The 25,578-nt window shown below is 35.5% G+C and overlaps 1 protein-coding gene across 1 annotated transcript; it reads right to left on the reverse strand.

Moving 5' to 3' along the window:
- Positions 1 to 1,939: 1,939 nt before the first annotated feature.
- ERLEC1 (endoplasmic reticulum lectin 1) lies at positions 1,940 to 25,515 on the reverse strand. Its single transcript, XM_065929301.1, has 14 exons — positions 25,208 to 25,515; positions 19,157 to 19,261; positions 17,646 to 17,726; positions 17,069 to 17,146; positions 16,872 to 16,935; positions 16,042 to 16,076; positions 13,661 to 13,884; positions 13,439 to 13,568; positions 8,610 to 8,771; positions 7,909 to 7,968; positions 5,284 to 5,408; positions 3,830 to 3,907; positions 3,452 to 3,527; positions 1,940 to 2,513 (listed from the first exon to the last, which is right to left on the reverse strand). Exons 1-14 carry the CDS (start codon positions 25,367 to 25,369, stop codon positions 2,442 to 2,444), a joined length of 1,452 nt encoding a protein of 483 aa, XP_065785373.1. The 5' UTR covers positions 25,370 to 25,515; the 3' UTR covers positions 1,940 to 2,441.
- Between the last annotated feature and the right edge of the window lie 63 nt (positions 25,516 to 25,578).

Genomic DNA, 25,578 nt, shown 5'->3' on the forward strand with positions numbered 1-25,578 from the left:
AATCAGGAAGGCTAGGATGTGTGAAATTGTTGTTAAGTGCCTAGGTCAGTAATCCTCAAGCAGAGGAGTATTGAAAATAAAGAGAACCATTCAGAAACATTCAAAATGCATATAATTAGGCTCTGGCATAAAGAATCTGACTTAGCACCCATCTACTGGGATCTCCCTGATGGTTCAGAGGGTAAAGCGTCTGCCTGCAATGTGGGAGACCAGGGTTCGATCCCTGGGTTGGGAAGATCCCCTGGAGAAGGAAATGGCAACCCACTCCAGTATTCTTGCCTGGAAAATCCCACGGATAGAGGAGCCTGGTAGGCTATAGTCCATGGGGTCGCAAAGAGTCGGACACGACTGAGGGACTTCACTCATTTACCCTTAATAGAGATTGGGCTTCCCTGTGGCTCACCGGGTGAAGAATCCACCTGCGGTGTGGGAGACCTGGGTTCAATTCCTGAGTTGGGAAGATCCCCTGTAGAAGGGAACAGCTACCCGCTCTAGTATTCTGGTCTGGAGAATTCCATGGACTGTATATAGTCCATAGGGTCACAAAGAGTCCGACATGACTAAGCGACTTTCACTTAATAGAGATTCCACTTTGAGAAAGACTTCTCAAAGTCCATTAGACATATTGCAGGTGACCCCTTTTCCTCCCTATTGGGAATTCAGCCCATTTACATGAAAGAAAGGCTGCACAATCGAGGTAGCAACAAACAAGTTAGAGATCCAAGGTTTCACAGACTACTGATGGGCACCCGAGATTCCTAATAGAGGAGTTATGCAGCTACCTGGTCCAGTGCACCTCTCAAAGAAGTTTAAGCTGTTAGCCAAAACAGAAGACTGACAGTTTTTAATATGACTTCCATTTTTAAGAATCTTCTGTAGTAAACAATTCCAATACAGTTTTTCAGAATTTTTTTCCCTCTTGCTCTTACAAAATAGAGTTTGGCTTAAATATCCTCCAAATGTTTTTCTGATACCAACCTTTCACAATTCTAACTCTCTCCTCTTATACCTATAATATAAATGAGAAGGTAAATCTGTTTGTCTTGATATAATAAATATACTTTTATAATTTATTAAAGAAATACATTTTAATGGCTTTGGTCTCTGATCTTATTATGTCAGTAGGAGACAAGGGAAGTATTAGGAAAATAAACCAACACTTACTGGGAACCTGGTGTTGAGTACTGGGGCTAGGCTTTTTAAAAATAGAGAAAATTAATACACTGATAAAACCACCTTATGAAGTAATAAGCAGTCTCTCCACGAAAGAGGAATCGAGGCTGGAAATGGTTAACTGCTCTGTCCAGGACCACATAGTTAGTAAGTCAAAGAGAGTATCTGGACCTAAGTGTGGATTCAAAGTACATGCTATTACTGTGTGTGCTGCTTCCTACTACTAAAATGTACAGAAAGCCTTTCAATAGTCAACTGTATTCACCTTTTCTCAGACTAAAATATCTTTGACCAGACTGCTGAAAAGGAAGAAAGGTAAAAAATTTTACAGCTGCTTTTCTGTCCTTATTTAGACATGTATGCCCAAAATATAACAGGATGATGTGTGAAAGAGGAGTAATGGAGAAAATAAAGAAACTGAATAACCTGCCATTGACTACATGACAACACTGCTGTGGACAGTTTATTCGGTTTAAAATAGATACTGTGCTGTGAAGTTGTCCAGAACTAAAATCTGTGGTATACAGGAGGCAAGTACAAAGGACAGCCAGCACAGTCTGCTTTGTTAAGATAAATCATTGTAAGTCGAAAGGTAAGAATTATTTACTGTCTATACCAGGCACATATTTGGGGGGAAAACACACTCATGTCAAGGAGATATGATATAGATAGAAAGAGATAAAAGTTCTGAAAGAGAAGTAACCTATTGCAATAAGAGTCTCTTGAAGTTAATGGAGTAAAAGAAAATGTACACATGAGGCTTCACTGTGTGCCCAGCTTCTAGTTTAATACCTGGTAGAGAGCAGTTGCTAAATAAAAATTTGCTGAAAGGATTTCAGGCACTAGAATTATACATATTTAACAGTCTCTCATTTAAACAACCTCCTATCAATTTCTTTCTTCATTATCTGCTAGCTATATATAATTTACATAATAAATCTATTATTTAAACACTTTCAATAGGTACAACAATTATATGACAGTTCATTAAGATGAACTCTAAATTGCTTGGATAAGATTTATTTTGTAATCACATTATCCAAGCAAAGACAGACACACAATCAGCTCCTAAGACACAACAAAAGTGAAAAAGGTGAGACAAACGTCTGCCTTAGAAGTTTATCAATAACCTCTTATATACACATATATATCCACAAAGTGGTTGAGAGTCCTTTTATACAATCCTTTATATGAGGTCCAGTGACTGAGAGCTCTGTAACAGGACAATGGTCAGACAATCATCGTGACTTCCTGAACTTTGTTATCCTTTAGTTGGGGAGAGAAAGAAGTCCATTTTCATCTGCTGTATCTAAGATTTTACAGATCACTGGAGATTCAACCTAAAGAACAACAATAATAAAACCATTTTAAAGTTGCTAAGCTGAATACTTTATTCAGTAGTCTGCTGAATGAACACATATAAATTTGATAAATGTATACGAGTCCTTCTTTTGGATAAGTCATCCAATGTTATTTCTACAAAGTGGATTTTTTAGAAAACAATTTTTAGTCATCCATATAAAATGCTAGATAGGTAAGTAGTTATTTTTATCTTTAAGTAAAAGATATAAGAAAGAAAAGGAGTAAAGGGCAAGAATAAGAGAGAAATAGATAGCTAGGTCTTACATAACAAAATGTAGAAGAATATGGCAAAATAATCAGTTGCACCATTCAAGAAAAGGGTAAAGAAAAATGGCCAAAGATGGGCCAGGTGTTAAAATTATCAGATTTAAGATAATGATAATAAATATAATGGAGGAAATTAGAGAAAATAGTGGAAAATATAGACAACCTGTGTGAATAGACGGGGGATTTTAACAGAGAAAATAAAACCATTAAAAAAAAAACTGAAGAGGAATGTTAGAAATGAAAAATATAGCAGAGATAAATTCATTCAGAGGTGGACAGGACACAACAGAGGAAAGAATCAATGAACTTGAAGATAATTCAATAGAAATGATGTGACCCAAATTGCCATAAGAAAAAGATAACAATAAGATAAAAGATTTGGGGACAATTGAAATTAGCATGTTTTAATCAGAGTCCCAGAAATAGATGATGGGCAAAATTTTTCCAAAACTCAGACTCAACACTTAAGAACTTTGCATTTAAAAAAATTTTATAAATTATACCTCAACAGAAAAGATGTCAATTTTTACAGAGGTGGTATGAGGGCTATATTAAATTCTGGAGACTACTGAACCTCCTTTCTAGACTTAATGGTAAACATTAAAATGTGGCCCCAAACTGAATTCCTGAGTATTAGTTTTCCACTTACCCCAAGGATATACTGACAAGAGTGAGGCTCTAGCATATATACAGTGACAGCATGAGGAGAATCTGATTCTTTACACCTAAAACAGAGAGTACTTTAAGGTATTGCCCAAACCACACAAAATTATTTTTTTTTCAAGGATAAAAATATCTTGTAAGTGGTTCTGTACAATTAATAATTGAAACAGTCTAATTTGAAAATAACTATTAAAATAATAAGAATTACAATGATGATTTTACTATCTTATAATAAAACTATTTTGTGAAAAATTCATATTATTAATAAATATAATTATCCATAATTATATCTTACACAAACTTTTGCCCATAGGAAGCAAATTAAAGAGAAAGGCATAGATCATGATTTGATGGTCTAACTTACTTTAGTTTTACAGTCACCTGTCTTGGTTTGTCAGTAATATCACAAATATCTCCATTTCCATAAAAATGTGATACCATCCTGAGTCAGAAAAACAAACAAGTTTTATTAAACTAGAACTTCACTCATTCAGAGTAACTTTAATGGGTAGGGTGAGAAGATGGTTAGAGGGCTCAATTTTGCATTAAATAAAAAAATCCAACTATATTCCTTAAAAATACATATTTTAAGGTTATGTCACAGAGAAAGTCTTTCAGGTTCTATAGAATATAAAATTGAGATACTTCTTAGTGGTTTAATTAATAAGAATGATCTTATTAATAACTTGCATATTATTTACTTGTATACAAGTAGTTAAGGTTAAACTGCTTTTCAAAAAGTTCTCTTTTAAAGTTAACCACTTCCCCAGCTCTTCTTTTCCCCTGTCCTGAATATCGTTTGCTTTGTCAGTTTTCCCTTCTTCCTACCCTCCAGTCAGCTGCACTCCTTAAAATACTGTAATGCAGGAGTATGAAGGTAAAGTCTATGCTAAGCTATAAATTCCAAAGACCAGGAACTAAATAAAAGCTTTAATTTTGTTAGCCTCATACGTCTGTGCTTCAGTACTTGTTGCACATGATACCATGAGCTACTTTCACTTGAAAAATACAAACATTTAAAAAATTGATCTGTTTAGTATATTAATACTTAAATGGCTATCTCTTAACTTTGCTAATTTTAGTCAGTCCAAGAAGTCAGTACTGAAAAGTCATTCTGAAAACAGAGTCTATCAATACCATCTGTGCTAGGAAGGACAAAGTTAACATCTGAGAAGGAAAAAGAATGAATGATTTAAAATTCACTGGGTAATGGACTATAAGAAAAGCTAAAGCTTAGTTATTCTTGGGTAAGAAGAGACTAATTTTCTTCTGCTATAATAAGATATACCTAATAGCCCAAAGAAATGTTGAAGTAGTTTTTCTAAAAAAACATTGTTTAACTATTTTCAACCATTACCGCACAATGGTTAAACAACAAAGGAGAATGCTGGAGTATATTTAAAGAGAATTAAGTAACTTAAAGAGGTTAGGGGTAAAATGCTTTATAACAGGGTTAGACCTAATACCTGGAATTGCAGCAGTGTTACTAACACCAACACTGTCAAAGGAAGTAGTCAAAGTTTATTGCAAGCAATAACAATTCTCTGAGGCAAATACTACTAGACGTGAAAAGTGAGGCTTGCAAAGACTATGTAATCTGCCCAGGGCAGTAGGTGAATTGCCAGTGTTTGAATCCAGGGTATCTGATTTCAGAAACTCCTCTGAACTATTACACTGTGTTGTTTCCTATCAATAAAAACTAACCTAAAGAATGTCCCAGAAAAAAAAACCAGAAAGATTTTATTTTAAATTAACATTTTCCAATATTCTGAGTTTTAAATATTCCAAGATCCAGAGACAAATAAAGTTAGTATTTACCTGACTGTCTGGGTACCATCGTCTTGAAGGTGATAGGCTCTGGCGGTATTCTTCTTAGCCCATTCAATATGTTCTTCTTGGTTCCATGTCCCCACAACCACAGAGGTTTTCCCACTATCCTTGTCCTAATATATGAAAAAATGTTTGTGACAATGAATGTTTGACATCAAGGTGACATTTATGCTGATGGCCTATAAGCTACAGAACTTATCTTCAACTGTACACTGGATATCTATGTTTAGATGTAATACTGTTAGTCAAACTTGATGAGAAGAAATTTGAGCTCATTATTGTTTATTTCTTGTTTCTCTGAATTATGAAACTGGCACTTCCTAGTCAGGTTAGGTCCAGATGTAGTTATCTTTGACTCTATTGCTTTTCACTCTACATTTCTCAGTCCTGTCACTTTCCCAGAGATGTTCTTGGCTTCACTCTTCTATTGGTCTATTGCCAGCATCTCACCCCTCAACTAAGAGTTTAATCTCTCGTATCTAGATACTATAACTACATACTACTGTGATTCCTACTTAAATCTCTGGCTTGTATCTCCTACACGTTATACTACTTTCCATATTATCCATTTGACATGATGCACCCTATACTGCCCTTTACGTGGACTTCTTCCTTCTCTCTCATTTTTCTTTCCTTCCTGTCTTCCTTTTTTCTTATATTTTATGCCAGGGACCATGTTGGGTACTAATATACATCTGATGAGTAGAATTAAAAACTCTTACAGAGGCAAAAAGGCATAGCCACTGTATAGTAGTGGAAGAGAGAGCCATTAAACATTCTTTTACCAACCATACCATAGTCCTAGACAGACAGGTATTAGACTGGCATAGTAAGCTGTTTAATAAGAGGTTGGATATAGAGATTGTCTGGGTTTGAATTCTGGTTTCACCATTTACTACCTATGTGATTTGAGGCAAGTTACTAAATCTTTGCTTCAGTTTCCTTATCTTAGAATAACAATACTTATCTTTCATGAGCATTACATGAGTTAATATCTGTAAAGTACTTAGAATAGTGCCTGGTATACAGTGAGTACTATGTTTGTTAGCTATTAATATTGTTCTATAGCTCAAAGTTCCTACCAGAGTTCCTTGAAAAGTTCTAGGTTATACTACCTTAGCCAAAGTAAGTTTGATAAAACCTAGTGTTGGCAAGTGTATAGGAAAACAGTCATTATTAATGGGAATGTAAACGATCCAACCTTTGGAGGCAACTGTTCAGTATGTATATATTTTGACCCACCAAGTACATTTCTAGATGTGTGTACTATGAACGTACTTGCAAAATTTACAAGTGCAACTATTTAAAAATGTTCACTAAGATGCTATCACAGCAGAAACTGGAAACAACTCAAAGATAGTCAATAGAGATCTAATTAATACACTGTGTGTATGGGCATAATTCTCTGTACCTGCTGAAAAAAATGAAATCAGTTGTTGCTGACATGGAAAGATCTCCAAGATACTAGGTGAAAAGAACAAGTGCATTCAGTATATCACGTCTGTATAAATAAAAAGGTTGTATCAACATTTATGATATGCATTTTTCCCCCCTTTTGGTTGCTAACTAAGAAAATGTTAACAGCTGTTACTTTTGAAAAATGGGACAATAGTGGAGGAGAATTTTACTTTTCATTCTTCTATATTTTTGGCATATATTCCCTTAATTAAAAAAAAACTGGGTATTATTTGGACTGTACTTAGATGGTACTTTATCTTTTTTATATTAATAAATGTTATTAAAAAATAAGTAAAACATCTACAAAGCAGTAAGAATAAGAGGAAAGCATAATGAAATGGGACATCTCAGGTTTAACGGAAGAAAAAAAAAGCCCTAGTTTACAGATGCCACATACATTTTTTAGAGTGATTTAAATGCAAGTGAGTTAATCTTTCCTGCTATGATCCATCATGGAATTTAAGATCGGCTCAAAACATCTCAGAATGGCAAATACAGTATTTTCTAATTACCAGTTATTTATTTTGGGGAATAAAGAGCCTTTTAAAACCACCAAATCAATATTTAATATTAATGTTTGTCTTCAGGGTCTAGTAGTTTACCTTACTAAACAAAGTACAAATAAAACTATTTGGGCTTGAACTTCAGAATTTAAGCAGCTATGATTCAAGTGTGAGAGAATGCTGATTTATGACACTATAAATAAAAGAATAAAGAGCATTTAATCTTAAAACTTAAACTTGGGTCATACGGTACCTTCTTTTAGCTGAGAAACTTGCTGTATTTATCCTATTTTACTGATACTAGTGACAACATTCTATCTTACCATTCACTTTCTTAAATATGAGTTATAAAATGACTTAATTTCTGAGCCAAAGCTGAAGAGGTTAGTCACAGTACTGTATTACTATTCTAGACTGACAGTAATGCAAGAATCTGAGTAGTTAATAAAGAAAGTTACTTTAAGATGACTGATGTAGTCTTAACAACAAGTTTTCCATTTCCCAGAATTTAGAGATGTTTTGTTGAATATTTCCATATTAAAAGCATCTCATACTTAAAAGTAACACCAGTCCCACTCCTCTATTTTTCCACAAAGGATTTCTGAAACTTTAAACCATTTAGTGATAGAATGATATAAATGCTGTGCCATACCTCATGGTATTGATGTACGTGTTTGCCATAGCAGAATTCATATTTCCACCAACCAACACCCTACAGGAAAGGAAACAGATCAAGTTTCAGTACAGAGAAAGGGGTACCGGGGTCAGTCTCAATATTGCCACATGACAGTAATGGACATATATGTAATTAAAAAAATTGTACCAGCAATAATATGGTTTAAAATCACAATTAAAAATTACTAATAAACTTAAAAGATGGACATACAGAGAATAACTTTCTTGGCAAAATAAAGTAAAATGAAAATTCTACTTATAAGCCTATTTTCCACTGAAGCTCTGAGTCAGAGGCAAAATTCCACCTTTACAGATGTTAGCTCAAGTTTTAAATAAGCTAATGTAGGCTCATAACCAAAATACAGGCTATACAATCACTGGTGCCCATTCTAGCAATTAGCCAGAATCACAAATGAATTACTTATTTGAATATGTGTGTGTGTGTGTGTGTGTGTATATTATCAAGTAAAGGTCAAGTTTTAGCCTGTGAGTAAAGAGAAATTATAAAGATTATGCCTTATAGTGAGATGTAGAGAAATGTCTGTTGGAAAGCTTCCAGAATCCTGCCATTTCTCTATAGACAAAAAGTCTTTTTCAGTGCTGCTAAAGTCTCTTCATAAATAACATACAAAGTGAAAGCTGTAAGATAAATACTTAAATTGAAGGTTTATTTCTCACCCCGTGAAAGCAGTAGGAACCACTAAGGAACTCTTTTATGAGTTGGTCATCTGTCAATTTGGATATGTGGGTTGTTCCAACAGTGAGCATTGGCTGAGAACCAACAGCAATGGGTTTGTGGATGGCTGGAAATCTCTCTTCCTTAGTTGATTGCAAATCTTCCTAAAATTAAACAAACATATTTATAGGCTTCAGTATGATTTAAATTATTACTTTTTAAGTTTAGAAAATTTGGAAAATAAAAGTTGTCCGCTCACTTTTAATGTGCTTTAAGAAAATGAATTTTGCAACACTTAATAGCATAGAGAAAGCTCTAGTCAAGAGTTAGTTCCATCTACCACTTAGGGATATGGTGACCACTCTTAACAACACAGGGATAATTTCTACTTCATATGTTTTGTGTCATTATTCTTATTAAGTACTTCACTATCTGTTAGATTTTATATTTAGTTTAAAAAAATGTGGTTACTATCTATAAAGAAAGGATAAGAGGCAGGCTAATAAAGGGCTAAGTGGGAACGAATATGAATGTTAGTTGTAATTATTCAAATGTAGCAGGACCTGGTTGCTGCCCTGGAGCAAACTGCTGTGTAATAAAGGAAGGGTAGAGGGAATAGCAGATCCACAGAGGTATGGGTGATTCAAACAGACTCTGATGAAGAACTGAAACATAAAGACTTCACAAAGAGAAAACCCTTGCTTAATTCATGAAACATTAATCATCTGTGATTGATGCGAAGGTCTGTTATGTGTTGTGTGTATGTGCACATGAACCTGAGAAAGCGGTAAGAGCAACGATGTGTGGTATGGTATGATAGTTAAAACCAAAGACAGAAGCAGGCACTATACAGCGGAAAGCTATGTAATGCTAAGTCTGAACATTTAGGCAAAGATATGGTATGATCAGATTTTTAAGTAATTACCCTAGCAGTCACAGGGAAGAAGGGATAGTAACAAATTTGAAGGTGGAGCGTCAAGTTAGGGGCCCAGGCCAGAGATGAAGAGACTCGAACGTAAGGGAGTGACAAGTGGGGTTGGAGAGAAGAAGATAGTTATGAAAGAAGTCAATGATTTAGAATCTGGACATTATCTGGGTACTGACAGTGAGCAGAGAGAAAATGAATCTAGACCACAACTGAAGGAATGAATGTACCAATGAACTGAATAAAATAACAATAAAAAAATTAAACAGTAAAATGTATGCAGTTACTGTAGTTGCCACTGACCAATTGTGGTTCTTCTCTTGTTTTCAACTTGTATAACAGGAGTCACTAGATGGTTATGTTGGAAACCAATGAGCTTATCCTCTCTCTCCTTCAATGTTAAGAACCAAGACTGCCAAGATGCCTTCTTGTTTTTTTTTAAAAAACCTTGAATTTTACATGGCTCTTTCTACATTTATAGAATGTAGGCTCTTTCTACATTCAGAGCCTATACTATGCTCCTGGCACTCTTAAATACTGAGTATTAAAAATGAAGGAGACATAGTTGCTACTCATAAGAAGCTAAGGTCTAATAGTGTAAAGCAATTACTCAGAATACATAAGACCTATAGTAAAGTTAGTGAAGAAAAGAATACTGCACAGTGAAACCTGTAGCTGAGAAAAGGGGAAGAGGTAAAAGAAACATGACCATTTATTGTTTCTTTTGGACAGAACATCTACTTTCATTTTAAGGAAAATTAACCCAATAAAAGCAAGAAGATAGTAGTTTTTGAATCAGGGTTTGGAAATTCAGAAAATAGATTCTTAATAAATCCTGTAATTTCCAAATTAATGTGGTATAATAACATAGGGCTTCCCCTGTGGCTCAGTGGTAACGAATCTGCTTGCCATTGCAGAAGAGGTGGGTTTGATCCCTGGATTGGGAAGATCCCCAGAGAAGGAAATGGCAACCCACTCCAGTATTCTTGCCCGGGAAATCCAATGGACAGAGGAGCGGGGCAGGCTATAGCCCAAGGGGTCGCAAAGAATTGGACACAATTGGAGAGCCAAATATATATTTTGTTTAAAAAAAATTCTTTATGGTAAAGCTTAATTCATACTTGAAAGGCAAACCATATACCAAATATCAATTTAAAAAAAAGTTATGTGTAATAAATTGAATTTCTAAAAAATATTATTCTGAAATAAAGATGACCAGTTCTAAGTAATTACTCACAGTATTACCTAAGATTTCATATACAACATGTACTATCAAGATGCTAGGTATTTTAAAAGCATTATAGCTATCATCTATAGCTTTAAAAAACTTTTTTTTCAACCTGCGGATTTAACACATAAAAGAAAAATAAACTGGCACTTCTTCCTTGAAGAATAATTAAAGTTGGGTTTGTGAAGAATTTTGATGGGGCTGACTTTTAAGTACTTGTCAGTACTGAAATCATTATCAAGAAGATGAGAAAATAATTCCATTTCCAATCTTTCAATACAGCACTTCAAATGCAGATTACAGTTAAGATAATGTTTCCTCCTTATCATAATGGCAGGGTTCACAACATCCATAAAGAGTCTGGCAGTATTTTCACAATAAGTATTCAAGAGGAAGGGGAGAAAAAGGCCTTGTAGTTAAATGTTAATTAACCCACTGTTAAATACCGACAGCATACCAGGTATCATACAAGAAGCTGGAAACTCCAAGTAATGAAAATTTTAAAAATCCTCCCTCCTTTTTAATGAAGAACCATAGGAAAAACATTTTTAGCCATGTAAGTGCTATATCCACAGGCAAGTAGGCTGGAAAGAATGTGGTACTTTTAGGAAATGCTTAAGTTGTTTAAAACAGTTGGCATCAAAGGAATGGAAATGAGAGATGAGGCTGAAGCCAGATCATGAATGGTCTTCAATTCTTCTTTGATAAAATGATTGTATGAGCAACAATTTCATCTTGAGGTATCAGTTCAGTCACTCAGTTGTGTCCGACTCTTTGCGACCCCATGAACCATACACAGCACGCCAGGTCTCCCTGTCCATCACCAACTGCCAGAGTCTACCCAAACCCATGTCCACCGAGTCAGTGATGCCATCCAACCATCTCATCCTCTGTCGTCCCCTTCACCTCCTGCCCTCAATCTTTCCCAGCATCAGGTCTTCTCAAATGAGTCAGCTCTTTGCATCAGGTGGCCAAAGTATTGGAGTTTCAGCTTCAACATCAGTCCTTCCAATGAACACCCAGGACTGATCTCCTTTAGGATGGACTTATAGAGGGATTGGGGGCAGGAGGAGAAGGGGGCGACAGAGGATGAGATAGCTGGATGGCATCACCGACTTGATGGACATGGGTCTGAGTAAACTCCGGGAGCTGGTGATGGACAGGGAGGCCTGGCGTGCTGCGATTCATGGGGTCGCAAAGAGTCGGACACGACTGAGCGACTGAACTAAACTGAACTGATAGATCATGTTAAATACCAAATCGTTAAATAAATTATCAAATGTTCATTTCAGACAGAACATTTTATCAGCTGTGTGGGAAGGATTAGAAGGAAGATGTGTGAGGAGATAGTTTTAGGTCTTAAGAAATGATGAGGTTCTGAACTAAAGACAGGTTTGAAAAGCAGTCAGAGGATAACACTGATAGCATTAAAAGATAAGCAGAATGACTCAGGTTTTTGACTTGGACAACTGGGTAGAGCACATTGCTTTAAAAGAAATGGGGAAGACAAAAGTGTCAGTGTGAAAGAGGGAAAAAAAAGATAAGTCTGAGATAATTGAAAATGTATATATGTCCAATAAGCAGATGAAAAGGGAAGATGGCATACCAAAAGGGAGAAGCAATAGAGACAAGTGGTTAAGAGGGACAGATTCTAGACTCAGACTACTTTAATTGTAATCTCTAACCCATTACTTGTCCCTCCCCCTCTCTGAACCTCAGTTCCCTAACCTGTTAAGGTGGGTAACAATGTATTTTAAATGCTGTTGTAAGGATTAGATAATAGCTTTAAGGACTCACTGTTGTTTAGTCACTAAGTCCAGTCTGACTCTTTTGCGGCCCCATGTACTGTAGCCGGCCAGGCTTGTCTTTTCATGCGACTTCCCAGGCAAGAAAACTGGAGTGGGCAGCCACTCCCTTCTTCAGTAAAGGTTCAATACATGTTAATAATTGTGATTGTGGTTTCAGGAGAAAGGTCAGGGTTGTAGATGTATATTTATAATAGACAGGCACAGAAATGGAAGTTGAAAGAATGGTCGTGGATGAGCTTACTTAAGGAGACAATGTACAATAGGAGAGAAAGGACCTGTGAACAGAACCAAGGGAACTCTAACATTTTAAGAAGCAGGAATTAGAGAAAGAGCTAGTACACAGGAGAAGAGAACCAGTGAGATAATGAACTGAAGCAAAGAAAGGAGAAAAACTTCAAGCTTCAAATGTTCAGCTAAGATCAAGTTATGCACAGGTCCAGCAAATTTAGAACCAAAGACAGCTGTTGATCTTAGTAAGAACCATTTAAGGAGAATGACAGAATGATGGTTTGATAAGAAATAGCAACGAGTTGAAGAATAAATAAAGTATTAGGAGATGGGCTGTAGTCTATATTTTCAAGAGGCTTAGCTGGGAAGTTCAGTTAACTAGATGAAAAATTTAACTGAAATGAACAGGATGGCAAACTTTAAAGTATTATGGAATCATGACTGTAAGAAAATGCTAAAATAGTTTCTGGGAAGGACTAGAATAAGGAAAAAGAATTAAAGTCAAAAGAATTCGAATTGACAATTTTGAGTCAGGAAAATAAATTACTATTACCATACTACAGAAATCATTAAAATACTGACATATGCTATGATTTTTGGAAAAGGAAGCACTGAGAAAATACTGTTAGATAATTCTCATACCTCTTTGTTTCTCCTAAAAGGCACCCTTAGTATTTCTTCCTGTTGTTCCAACTGTCTCAGGGTGAGGGGTTTAAATGGCGATCCTGGTAGTGATTGGCAAAATATGTCATTCACAGGAGATGCTCTGAATCTGTTCAGTGAGAACAAAGTGTTAAAGCTAAGCATACAACATTTTAAATCATGTGTGCATTTCATGTTTAAAATATTAAATCCACATCCTACCTATATTTAGGATGATTGCACAAGAGTGGTGTCAAAATGACAACTTCATATTCACAAGTTGTAACTTCAGCTACTGAAAGAATTTCATGCTTAGATTCAGGATGACAAATGTACATCACAGTACTTGATCTGGGCCGGTTCTGTTTCAAACTACAAGGTGTACCATTTCCCATTCCCACTGGATAGTAGGGTGTCATCTGACCTTCGATATTTTTAGTGGGAATCTTAAAAAAAGAGTATAAGACAGACTTTTCATTAGAAATAGAGGTGGGGTGAGGACGGGAGAAGCACTTACTCTGAAAGGAAGAAAACTACATTTTATTTATAAACTAACATTTATTTAATAAAATGGTAACGCTTCCGTATCTTCTATAAGCTCTCCTAATATTCTTTTGGTTTGTGTTCTTACTTGAACATATACATATTTTCAGAGCTAATTTAATACAGCATAAAAGGAAATTTTTGCTTGGTGCTAAAATTAAGATGTACATTTATATAAAGGATTACAAAGATATAATTAATATGAATTATCTTCAATAGTTACAAAGAAAGAGACCAGGATAAAATACAGAAACTTCCTATACTGGGCTGGTCAAAGCTTTCTTCACTAAACCCTCAGTGGATGCCTGAGTTAAAATTTACATTTTAGAAGTCTGAAGTTTGATTTGTGAAAATGTGGGGCTACATAATTAATACTATCTTCTAAAACAGAAATCTAAATATACTGATTCATCAATCTGGTTACTCTTCTCTCCTGTTATTAACAGACACTTCTCAGCATATAAACTCTTAAGTAAATCTATTCAAGGCCAACAAAAGACAAATGAAGACATTTTTACGGAATGGGGGAATAAAGGAGATCATCTCAGGAGACATGGATTATTAAGGAGTTAGCTCCCACACTTTTATCAACAAACACCAGAAAAATTACATGGATGGGCTTTAAAAACATGTTGTTAATAGAAGCTCCAAGCAAGCTCTTTGGAGGCACGCTTATCCTGTGTCACTTTGGTACCCTGTCAGTGCTATATACAGAATAGGCAATAAACAAAAGATTCTAGAGAAAAATATTTTGAGGTTGGTATGCTATTTTCATGCTAATGTCTGGAATTAGAAAATCCTGGGTTCAAATCCCAGCTCTGAATTCACCAGCCTTATGACTTGGACCCAATTTCAGTTCTTGTCATTTGTAAAACCAGAATAATAATACATACTCAAAGGCGATAGGGAGAATTGAGCATTACTCTTGGTTATATGTCTTGCACAGCGTCTAGCTTATAAACTGGGGCTCAAAAATGTGAGTTTTCTTCCCTTACCCTTTTCTTCCTCTTCCTTTATCATTTCACTTTGAATTCCATCTTGCTATCCTCCAGAGCCAAAAATATTTTGAGATAAATATTTTATCTCAAAGGTAGTCTGTAAAATTAAAACCTTTTAAGATAGCAATGCTATGTGTGGCTATGCATACCTAATCAATTCCCCCAAAGCCACCTTTTTAAGTTACAGGCACCCCTTTTAAGTAATCTGTTGGGCTTTCTGCCATTTTACTTTACTTCTAATAAAAGCATCCTTACAATATGAAACCATTTGTAGAAATATTCTCCAACAGTAAGATATTTAACTTTATGGAAATTTTAAGGATTCAGAAATCATTCCTTAAACCACAGGGGCACTTACAATTGTAATTAGTCACCCTAAGGAATTGTTCTTTTTTAAACAATCCTACTTTTCAGTCATCAATTATGCATTCAGATTCAATAAACATTCATGAAAGGCCTATATGATATCTGGCACTCTACTTTGCACTGCGGAGTAAAAAGATAAAAGACAAGCCCTGCTTTTAAGAAGCTTGAAGTCTGGTAGTTTGTTATTTACACATACAGTTTATCTGTTTTACCCACAAGAGACAGGGTTCAAACAACAGAAAAAAAATGTAAAAGCTCCTATCATAGTTGTTTGCAATGTTAAATAGAGGGGAAGAACCACCGCTAAGCACAGAAGGCATGTAATGCTATTACAGAAACTTTCCCAGATACATCTTTGATAAATTCATTTATTTTTGTATGATCTTAAAAGTAAATAAAAGCAATATAGGATAACTTTTTCAGAAAAACCTAACAGATTGCAAATTTTACAGAAACTTTCCCAGATACATCTTTGATAAATTCATTTATTTTTGTATGATCTTAAAAGTAAATAAAAGCAATATAGGATAACTTTTTCAGAAAAACCTAACAGATTGCAAATTTTCTTTGACCAAATCCTTTGAGGTATTTGATAGACAGTTAAAGAACACCTGGCTATATTCTGTCAATTAAGTTACATAAATTTGTGTTTAACAATAGATGTTCAGAGTAAAAAAATCACCAATTATCACTTGCCTCTTTTGATTTTTCCTCTTCTTCTTTTTCTTGTTCTGTGGATTAATACAAAAGTAAGTGTAAATAATGAGTGGTGACTTATGTACAAGACATAAAATGACTAAGTTTTCAATTTGTAACCTTAAACTTCTTTTTAAAGAAGACTCAAAGCATACACATAATTTTTATCTTACTACTTTAAGCTAATTTTCTTGAAATGGTTTCTTTTGAAAGAACAGTCATTTAATCATTTTATCTTTATCTAGGAAATACTCTATTTGAGGCATAAAAACTGGTCACAAGTTTTCTTCTAAAATGTTTTTATCTCGGTGAAAGGTTTAGTCTTAAACGAGTTGGCCAATTTCAATAATAAAGATTAAAACATTTCATAATCTGAGGGATGTATCTACATGTCTATTTCCATATATAAAGGCTTTGCTTAAACCAAGCAAAAACTAACATTATATAAATATAATATTGACATGTATATCTTACCAGATTTAAAAATTTAATAGGTAGAAAGAAAGCAACAATGTTTGTTAAAGCAAAAAATAATGAAAAGATCTCTTTGAAAAGTTTTCTAAGGCATTGTTTAGAAATTTATTTAAAGTGTTTTACAATTCATAAAGTCTCCAACAAGATTTTTTTTTTTTTAATTGATTGGCTGCATCATGTGGCATGTGGGATCTCAAGTTTCCTGACCAGGGATTGAACCTGTGCCCCCTGCACTGGAATATAATAACCACTGGACCATCAGAGAAGTCCTTCCCACAAGATCTTTTCAATTCCAATTTGAATACATACTTTAAACCAAATACTAACATTATTACTGAATCACTGCAGAAACAAACCTTTTTCAGACAGAAGGTTCTTAGCCAACATGTTTCCAAGGTAGTACTCGTGAATATTTACTTTCTATATTAAAAAAAAAAATGTAGTAAGTATTTTGCAAATACATTTTTAAAGAATATAACTTAAAAAAAAAATCTCACTACTACACTTTTCATTTTATAATGTTCCATATTTCATAGTTTGAAGAAAAAAATACCTGACCACTTTCTTTCTCTTCATGGTACTGCCGAATGTGTTTTCCATGACATACTTCATAAGTCCAATAAGACTCAATCTAAGAGAGATGGATGTATTTAAACACACAAAAAAAGGCACAAAACTCAACTGAATTACTTTTTGATATTTTAAGCAACTGAACAGATTTCTTCCAAGATTTAGAATAAACTTTCATTAAATGGAAGTTATTACTATGCCTCAGAAAATATGAAATTTTTGAAGCTTATTCATTGTTTTCACTAATTAGATAAACGTAAAAATTCTGTGACGCAAATAGGTCTACACCTCCTGGGATCTGTAATAAATACTCGGCCAAGGGACCATTTTCTACACAACCTAAAAGATAACAATGAGCACTTCTTATTAAAATTGTATATAAGGAAACTTTCTTTTGATCTGAAAAACACTCAAAGCAGTTTGGTAAGTGACACATTTGCTAAGTGATATTACTGGGTGTTTGCCGCATATACAAAACTATACAGGAATTTAAATTTTCAAGAGTTTATTGGCTGCTGGAGATTTATTTTCTAATTATCAAGTGAACACAAAATACATACTCTGTAGGAGCAACTGCTTTGTTTAAATAGGGGCTCCAACAGCTCTCTTGGATTTGGGCCTTTATAATCCTTTTCTTCTTCCTATGAAAGAATGAAGAGTTTAATATCATTATTCAGGAGCTTTCTTCAACTCCGCTGTTTAACTACTAACTCACTGGTCAAATCACAAATGCTTGGAAATAAAAGGGGAAAAAAGTCAAAAGATTTAATAAGATCCTATGGTATGCCATTTCTTTCCAAAGAATTGAAATATATGCAGCAACATGGATGGACCTAGAGATTTCTATATTGAGTGAAGTCACACAGAGAAAGATAACTATCATGTGGTATTGCTTATATGTGGAATCTAAAAAAAATGGTACAAAGGAACTTATTTACCAAAAAGAGAGTCACAGATGTAGAAAACAAACTTATTGCTACCGGGGGAAAGGTGGGGGGAGGGAGATAGACTGGGGGATCAAAATTGACATATACAAACTATTATATACAAAACAGATAACTGTTAATAGTAAGGGCCTACTGTATAGCACAGGCAACTCTACTCAATACTCTGTGATGGACTACATGGGAAAAGAATCTAAAAAAGAATGTATGTATGTAATGTATAACTGATTCACTTTGCTACATACCTGAAACTAACACAACACTGTAAACCAACTATACTCCAATTAAAAAAAAAGAACTGAAGTATAAAATACAGAGCCATAGAAAAATCTTCAGTTCTTCCTTCTCTTAGAAAAAGGTTTCTGAGTATCAGTTTTCTGAACAATTCTTATACACCTACTTGAGAATTTCTAGCTATAAAAGCCTCCGAATAGTTGGATCTTACATAATACACTGGAAAGTTTTAAGATACTTCTCAGTTTCCTAATTTTACATTTCAGGCCTGAATGCCATAAATATAATTGTGTATAATTGTGATTGCGTATATTTGTGTCTTAAGGTTTAAAACAAAATGAAATAGATAGCTGTCTTTCACAGATCTTAAATCTGAACAAAGCTTCTTAAGAAAGCACTCACTGAGTTTAATACTTCCATTTTAGAGATTGTGAAAATATTCTGTAATTAGCTCAAAAAATTTATTGAGTGGAGGAATTGAGTTTCAAATTTGTTCAAGGTTCCACAGCTAACTATAGCCTATACCTCAGCCTCCTGGCTCCTAGGCTGGTGTCCTTTCCATTTTACCATGCTGCCTCTGTTTCATCTTGAAAGAAGTCATTGCCTTAAAGGATGGATAAGAGGCAGTTAGCGCATTTTAGGAGGAAGAAACGGGCATGAACTAAGGTAATGAGAAAGTATAAGGCACCTACAGATTTATTTACTAGCAGTTCTTTATAAAAAATGTCGCATACACATAATCTAAGAATTCAGGAATAATGTGATTACTATTTTTATGGCAAGACAGCATTACTGAGAAACCTGTCACTCAATTTTATTTTAAAGTATGCAGCTGCAATGTTTTAAATAAATGTTTGGTAACAGGAATTATCAATGTATTTACAAAAACTTACCTCGTCCCCACTTGCCACAAGGGGAAGAATGCATTTATATTTTTCTTTATGTGTAGTTGTCATGATGACATAATTATCTTCTTTATACAAAACTCCAGTTGTAGGCTAGAAATAAAACAAAAAAAATGTACATTATTTTATCTGATTAAACTTAACTATAATTTATCACTTCAACAGAGGATTCTCAAACATATTTACTTCCAAAGGCAGGAAAAAAGTCTACATATTTTTTAATGACAAAATATGGATGTGAGAGTTGAACTGTGAAGAAATTTGAGTGCTGAAGAACTGATGCTTTTGAACTGTGGTGCTGGAGAAGACTCCTTAGAGTCCCTTGGACTGCAAGGAGAACCAATCAGTCCATCCTAAAGGAGATCAGTCCTGGGTTCATTGGAAGGACTGATGCTAAAGCTGAAACTCAATACTTTGGCCACCTCATGCGAAGAGTTGACTCACTGAAAAAGACCCTGATGCTGGGAGGGATTGGGGGCAGGAAGAGAAGGGGACGACAGAGGATGAGCTGGCTGGATGGCATCGCCGACTCGATGGCCATGAGTTTGGGTAAACTCCGGGAGCTGGTGATGGACAGGGAGGCCTGGCGTGCTGCGATTCATGGGGTCGCAAATGGACATGATATGGACATGGACATGAATGAGCGACTGAACTGAACTGAAAATGAAGACAACAGACTTTTTCCTGGTGTAACAACGTAACAGAAAAAAAAAGGAACAAAAATATAGTTTGGAGTATAAAGGAAAAAAGGAAAAAAAATTGGTAACGCAACAGACTGAAGTTATAATATGGATTAAAAAGCATTTAGAGGCAGTGAATGTTCATGGATACACCATCACGGAATACTTGTTACCACCTATACATGAGAGTCTACAGCACCTTATAAACATACTCTCAATTCTTTTTGATGGGAATTTGAACCTAAGATAGTGCAGTGATTTTCATATTTGGGTAACATGGATAAATTACTTAGAAAAATTACTATGAATCCTCTGTGCTAATTTAACTTTTTTAGTATGTATAAGGGTCAGCAAATTTTTCCTGTAAAGGGCCAGATAATAAATATTTTAGGCTTTGTGGGTCATATGGTCTCTATTGCAACTATTCAGCTATGCCATTGTAGGAAGTAAGTACACAGGCATTATGTAAATGATAGGCATGGATGTATTCTGAGAAAAAAACAAACCAAAAAACCTTATAGAAATCAAGTTTGGAGTGGGCCAGCCTGAAGGTGTAGTTTGCTGACCCATGGTATTATATCAACAAGACTATCCTCAAAGTGTGCTACAGTTTATAAAACCAAACAAATTCACAAATCAAAAAGAACCAACACAATTCAAATGAACATTTCAATTACTATAACTGGTATTATTTTACAAAAAAGAAATCTCTGCTTTGTGACAGAAAATATGTCACTAACTACTAAGGCAGAGGGAGAAGGAAATGGCAACCCACTCCGGTATTCGTGCCTGGAGAATTCCATGGACGGAGGAGCCTGGCGGGCTACAGTCCATGGGGTCGCCAGAGTCGGACACGACTTAGCGACTAAACCACCACCACCACCACCACCCCTGAGGCAGTTTTCACAGTCTATGAGCAGTATTCTGTGGCAATTCAGTTCTCTTTTCTCTTCTGACAGTAGGTAAAACCACAAAACTATTTGGCTAGCCCTAGTAATGAAAGAACCACCCTTATTACAGACCTCTACTCTTTCCTCAATTTAACAAAATAACTCATAACTATAATAAAACCAGTAGTACTTGAAACTGAGTACTTGAAACTTCAAGTACTTGAAATCTTAAACACAAACAGAAATCAGGGCAATGTTTTCCCAAGATAATAAAGCAAAACCCCAAACAGCAGTAAATACTGACTGTATTAGCTATATGACAGTACCACTTGAGCTCTTTACATTATTATCTCATCAATGCTCGAAACAAGCATTGTACCCATTTCACTGAAAAGGAAACTGAAGCCCAGGGCTTAAATAATTTGTCCAAGGTAACACAGCTGGTAAACAGCACAGCCCAGAGAAGACACCTAGCTGAATGGTTCCACATTCTGTGTGCTCTTAACTGTTTTAACATATCTGAATCAGCTTTGGTTAACATTTTCTTAGATTACTATACAGTGTGTGCTTGCATGTTAAGTCGCTTCAGTCGTGTCCTGGACTAGAACCAAGGATCCTTATTTAAACGAACATAATAAGTGAAGACAGGAATCAAAGAGATTTGAAAGTGAGAGTTGCAAAGTCAAATTTATGATAAAGGGATCCTTAGAAACATACATTCAGTTTAGCCAACAAACTGCTGTTAAGACATAACATTTCTATCTTTTGGTATTTTTCAGATATAGTCAGAATAGATGATGGTGAGTTGTGCAAAGAATGACTCACATTCATTTAGCTAGTAATAGATGGCTTGAAGTTTTGTCAAATCATTCCTGACTGCAGTGAAGGTGGACAGTAGTATAAGACTTAAATGCAATCCTCTCTACTTGTGAAGTAACTGCAATCTAATGTTCAGAACTGGATTAAATAGCAGTACTGACTCATTTACTAAAACGTTCAGAACAGTGCTAACAATGGAAAAAGAAACTGCTTGTTTGGAACCACAGCAAAGAAAGACAATTCTTTCTTTGTAATTATGTCTATATGATGAAATTCATTCCTTGTTTTTAAGGTTTAGGTAAAAGGTAACAGAAATAGAAACCATCACTATTCTTATTTGAAGAATTGTTGTTTCTGCCAACATTTTTCATTAGTTCAGGAAAGGGTGCTGCTGCTGCTGCTAAGTTGCATCAGTCGTGTCCGACTCTGTGCGACTCCAAAGACGGCAGCCCACCAGGCTCCTCTGTCCCTGGGGTTCTCCAGGCAAGAGTACTGGAGTGGGTTGCCATTGCCTTCTCCATAGGAAAGGCTACTTTCCTCTTCAATAGAACAGACCAAATAACATTTCTTCTATCTGAAAACTCTTTGCTGAAATAGTGTATCACTTATTGGGATCACAAAGTAAACATTTTTAACAAATTTTACCCAACTTTTTAACACTGGAAATTATAGGAGAAAAGTTAACTTTTTGTGATTTTTTAACTTAAAAAAATTTTTGATCAACTAAAATGCTTCCTTTTGATTTTGTAAAATAGGTTTTTACTTAAAAAAATAAATTCCAAATGCACATAATCACAGATAGCGTTTAAAAAAACTTGTTTTATGTAACTTGACACCTTAAAGTATTTCCAGTATAAGAGGCAATATTAGTGATATGATAAAAATCAGATTTTAATATAATGAGACTAATCAAGGAGGGGTATAGTCTTCAAGATTAAGGAACTTGAAAACTATCTTGGCAAGGGTGAAATTTCTAATGCTTGACACAAGTCTGGAGGAATTAAGGCAGAGGATGAGAAAGAAAGCTATCCTGGAGAGTCTGTAAAATAAACTCAATGGCACAACTTGTTAACACATAGGACATGATTCAAACCATGGAGATGGTCACCATTTTCCCCAAATGTAGCATTTGTTTTCAAATGGGAATACATTTCTGTATTAGCAAAAGAAGTTGAAAGAAAATTAGACTTATTTTGCGGTTTTCCTTTGGAGATGTTCATGAATTCTGTGTGAAGTAATGAATAATTGAACATTTTAAAGACACAGAGATGATGTTTCAGAAGGAAAATACATACAAAAACAAAACTGACTGCTAAAAACCAGTAAAGAATATCATAATCATTAATTACTGGAAACATTAAAAAATGTATATATTTTTGGCATTTGATAATTTTTCTAAGTAAATTTGAAAGATGATGCATCATTTTGATATATCTGAACGGCAAGAGAATAAAAAGCACAGAATAATTTTAAAGATTAAAAAAACCTGAGATCTTCTAATCCAGTCCCTCTCAATTTCAGGTGGTAGAGAGATAAAGGATCTTTATCCTAGCTCACACAGCTGCTTAGTTACACACAAATGTCCATCCAACTGGCCTATAAAACAAAATGACAGTGCCAGGTGTGTAGGCCTGTAGTTTCAATTACACAAAGTAGGGAAGTGAAGCCTTGAGATTAAGAAAATATTAAAAAAATCAGAAGATCAATGATAATGTTTCTTGAGGCTTATTTTTGCGGGAGGGCCATAGGCCTTTTGCTAAGGCACAGGAAAATGTCTCTAGGTTTTCCCCAAAATAACTCAAACTTAAAAAAAAGGAAAAAAATTCTTCCCAAATTTTCAAACAAGCCCATCTTAGATTATGCTTTATTGTCAAAGAAAAATAATTAAAAACAAAATTTCAAAATAAAATTGTTAAGATATAGGAAAAGTTGGTCCACCATACATTGAGATCTTTTTCCATAACCTTTTGCAGCCAGCAAACAACAGTGCCAGAAAGAAAACTGAACAGTTTGGTAATAACTTCTAAAAGGGCTAGTTTCAGTCATGTGCATATAGGTCAGTAAATTTTTACAGCCACATATTAGCCCCTTTTTAATTTTAAAGAAACACCACATTGATGTAGAGTAAAAAATTTTAATGACCACATTCTTTAAACATTTGCCAAGTTCACGCCTAGTGTGCTCTTCAGAAATAATCATAGAGTTTGGACTAAAATATTCTCATCTCAAAGTTGTATTTGACTTATAACAATCTTTTATATAAATATTTTAATATATTAGTATTTTCTGAATAAGAAACCTACTGTATAGAACTAGGAACTCTCCTTAATGCTCTGTAATGAGCTATAGTGGAACAGAATCTAAAAAAGAATGGATATATGTATATGTATATAGCGTATATGTGTAACTGATTCAGTTTGTTGTACAGGAGAAACACAACATTTAAATCAACTATACTTCAATAAATATTAATTAAAAATATCTCCTGGCATTAATGCAAAGACAAATTGGCTTTCCAGAGAAATATCTACTTAAATTTAAGAATCACTAACTATCAGAATGGAAGAACTGAAAACTGAAAGGAGAAATAAACTAGGTGTGAAATATTAGCTAAAACTAACAACAGCAAATAGAAATCTGGGTTGTGGAAATGACGGCATCCCTTTTCCTGGGACATTCTGTGCTGACATGATAGTATCACATATTCATGTTTTAGAGATATGGTAACAGAACAATATACTAAAATAGTCTTCCAAGTAGAACGACTGCAGATAATTGGAATAAGAATTAAAAAAAAAGAAACAACTATTTTTCAGGGGCAGGTGGGCTATTTTCCCTGACTTCCATTTTAAATAAATGAATTAATTGCCATACGGTAAGTGTCACAAGAGCCTATTTTTTATTGGCCGACAATAGATAGGAAGACTTCTCGGAAGTCCACTTCCCAAAGCAAGGACTGCAAATATTCATCACTTCGAGGTTATAAATACGTTTTTCAATGTAGGAAAACCGACCATAAAATCTCACGTTCTGGAGTCTTAAGTAACAGTTATAATACATCAAAACTGTAAAGGACATTCTGCATAGTGTCGTTAACATCTCACTGGCCAAACAGCCCTCTCAGAGACAACTTTGAAGGTAAAAGAGCTGTGTGGTGTATGCATACTGTGCATATACCAGAGGGAAAACGAGTATGAGAGAGGGAACTCATATCCGCAGTACAACTGATTTTGTAGGAAGGGTGTGTGTAATACTCCTTGAAGGAGAGAAGGTTGCTGGTGGAGGAAGAGCAGCAGGTGACTGACTTGCCAGGGAGAAAACAGATGCGCCTGACGTGATTCTAGAAAAGCTGCTTCCACAGGGGGGGAGTGTTGGTAAACTCTGGAGAGACAAATTTCTTTAAAAGGGGGAACAGGTGACCACTGGATCCTAAATGTGTAGGGATGCAGGCACATCCACAAAACGTGTTTGATACGCACTTGCTGTATGAATGAACGAACGCGGGGTTAATGAAGCTTTGGACTAGGAATGAGGCATGCGCCTGCAGGGGAGGTTCTAGGGGAAAAAAGCGTAGAATACCGAGAGAAGGGGTCGAACCCTTAAGTGCCAGGAAGAAGAGAGATGGCTACCGGGTTCGCAAGGGCACTGACCAGAGAGAACTCGGTGCCGGGCCAGTTGACTCGGAAAGGTATGTCATCGCTGAGCTGGGGTAGCGCTCGGCCGCCTCCGGACGCCTCCAGGAGACCGCAGAGGACCAATAACACCGGCCCGCCTGGGACCAGACTCCGCGCGCCGCCGCCTCCTTCCTCCATCCTCCGCCGCCGAGTTCTCCAGCCGCCGCCACAACCTCCTCGGCCCACAGAAGAGAGAAGGGGGAGGAGGAGGAGGCGGCGGCGGGACTACCAAGCGTCCAGGCAGCCCGGGGCCCAACCGCCGCCACGTCTCCTTCCGGAGAGCCCGGCAACGCCGCCCCCGCCCCCTTGGGCTTCCCGCCACCGTTTCCGGGGCAGGTGGTGTATCA

The sequence above is a fragment of the Muntiacus reevesi genome, chromosome 3 (genome assembly GCF_963930625.1).
Source record: "Muntiacus reevesi chromosome 3, mMunRee1.1, whole genome shotgun sequence".
NCBI classification, from domain to species: Eukaryota; Metazoa; Chordata; class Mammalia; order Artiodactyla; family Cervidae; genus Muntiacus; species Muntiacus reevesi.

What these genes read in the sequence shown, in the direction of transcription:
- ERLEC1 (XM_065929301.1), bottom strand. Translation starts at nt 25,369, where the DNA reads ATGGAGGAAGGAGGCGGCGGCGCGCGGAGTCTGGTCCCAGGCGGGCCG. An exon ending in CCGGCACCGAGTTCTCTCTG is followed by an intron (nt 19,262 to 25,207) that starts GTCAGTGCCCTT and finishes TTTTATTTCTAG; the next exon opens with CCTACAACTGGAGTTTTGTA. An exon ending in AAAGCAGTTGCTCCTACAGA is followed by an intron (nt 17,147 to 17,645) that starts GTATGTATTTTG and finishes CATCTCTCTTAG; the next exon opens with ATTGAGTCTTATTGGACTTA.